Source organism: Pomacea canaliculata, linkage group LG9, assembly GCF_003073045.1.
Source record: "Pomacea canaliculata isolate SZHN2017 linkage group LG9, ASM307304v1, whole genome shotgun sequence".
NCBI lineage: Eukaryota > Metazoa > Mollusca > Gastropoda > Architaenioglossa > Ampullariidae > Pomacea > Pomacea canaliculata.
In genome coordinates this window covers 19,447,745-19,449,378 of record NC_037598.1, presented here as the reverse complement: position 1 = coordinate 19,449,378, position 1,634 = coordinate 19,447,745, and the positions used below count along the sequence as shown (strand labels likewise).

Sequence of the window (1,634 nt, the reverse complement as noted above, 5' to 3'; positions counted from 1 at the left end):
TCAACACACTCTTGTGTTTGTGTTGTGAAAACGGATCGCTAGTTAAAAGAAAAGATGACAACAACAGGTCCTTTTCACGAAGAACGCTTTGTCATTTGGAAATATATATATATACAATATATTTTGAAATGGGCGTTCGACGAAATTAGTTTTTTCTTTCATTATCTTTCAGAATCGCCATACTATTTCCACATACTGATTTAATATATATTTTATAATAGAATATAAACAAAAATTATCATAAGTTAAAGACTAATTGTTTCAGGAAAAAAATTGCGAAAACGGGGGAACACCTAGCACTGGTACATGTGACTGTCTACCAGGCTTTATGGGGGACAACTGCGAGCTGGGACCCATGAGAGGTGACAGTTGTCTGCTTTCGACTCTATTATTGTAGTTTTCTTTGTTTTGTGTCCTTTAAATAAATAAAACAATTTGTAAAACAATGCGTTCTCTGTTTCATCATTTCAGATTGTTTTGATTACAAAATTACTGGACAAGTCAGTGGAGTCGTTCGGATGATTCGCCCTACAGACAATTTGACCTTTCCAGTGAACTGCTTCAATGATCTGTCGACCTTAATGATCAGACGGAACAACAAAGTCAACTTTACGAGATCTTGGCGAGAGTACCGTGATGGGTTCGGCAACATCAGTGACACCCATTGGCTGGGACTTGAAAACATGCACATTCTGACGTCACAGAATCGGAAATACCGACTCGTAGTCCACGTGAGTACGTCTTGCCCTAATAAAAGTAAGTTTTTGTCAGAGCCATTATGACGGACGATGAGAGACAACAAATGACCAATTGTTTCCCTTTTTTCAAAAGTCATGAACGTGTTTAATAGGAAATTTATGAAGAGACCACACAGGTTCTCGTGTTCTGGAGACCGATGCGATCATGTCAGAGGGCTCGATTTTTCTCAGTTTACATACATTGCTATGTGGTCTATTAAAGTATGTTTGCTGTCCAGAACATAAAAGATTTTCACTATTTACCCTCCCTCCCCCACAAAAAAATCTCCTGAGGACTTATAAAACTCAACAAATCAATTGTTCCGTGGTGTAGCCAACTGTTCCAAGATGGACTTTTTGAAATCTGTTTATACTTCTTCTAACCATCTTATGACCAATTTCCTTAACATAGATACAGTTGAAAAACAACACATCCCGGTACGCCATGTACGACAACTTCATGTCAAGGACGAGAACTCTCTGTACCAGTTCGACTTCGACAAGCTCAAAATCATATCAAACTCGTCAGGCGACTGTCTATCCGATTTGAGAGGCGCCAACTTCAGCACTTACGACAGCGACAACGACGGCGACGGAAGCGTCAACTGCGCAAGTCGTCACAGCGGCGGCTGGTGGTTCCGTGGCAACACGTGCAGCACGTGCAACCCCACGGGTCAGCTGCTGCAGCCCGCCAACGGCCTGAGGACGGGAGTGGACAGCGAGGTCTTCTGGATCAAAGACCTTGGAGATGTCGTGCCTGTCATGATCACGATAAGGCTGCAGCGCCTGTAACAGGGAATGAAGCATCTATTTATTTACCTTAGTGTTACTTTACTCCACAAGTATTTTCTTGCACTGCGGCACTGGTATGGAAAAAGAAAGATGGAGAAGTAGTCC

The 1,634-nt window shown here is 41.9% G+C and overlaps 1 protein-coding gene across 1 annotated transcript; it reads left to right on the top strand.

Annotated features, from left to right (window-relative positions):
• Positions 1-384: 384 nt before the first annotated feature.
• LOC112572239 (fibrinogen C domain-containing protein 1-like) lies at positions 385-1,529 on the top strand. The gene is made up of 3 exons (XM_025251813.1): positions 385-731; positions 1,150-1,219; positions 1,267-1,529. Exons 1-3 carry the CDS (start codon positions 519-521, stop codon positions 1,527-1,529), a joined length of 546 nt encoding a protein of 181 aa, XP_025107598.1. The 5' UTR covers positions 385-518.
• The last annotated feature ends 105 nt before the right edge of the window (positions 1,530-1,634 follow it).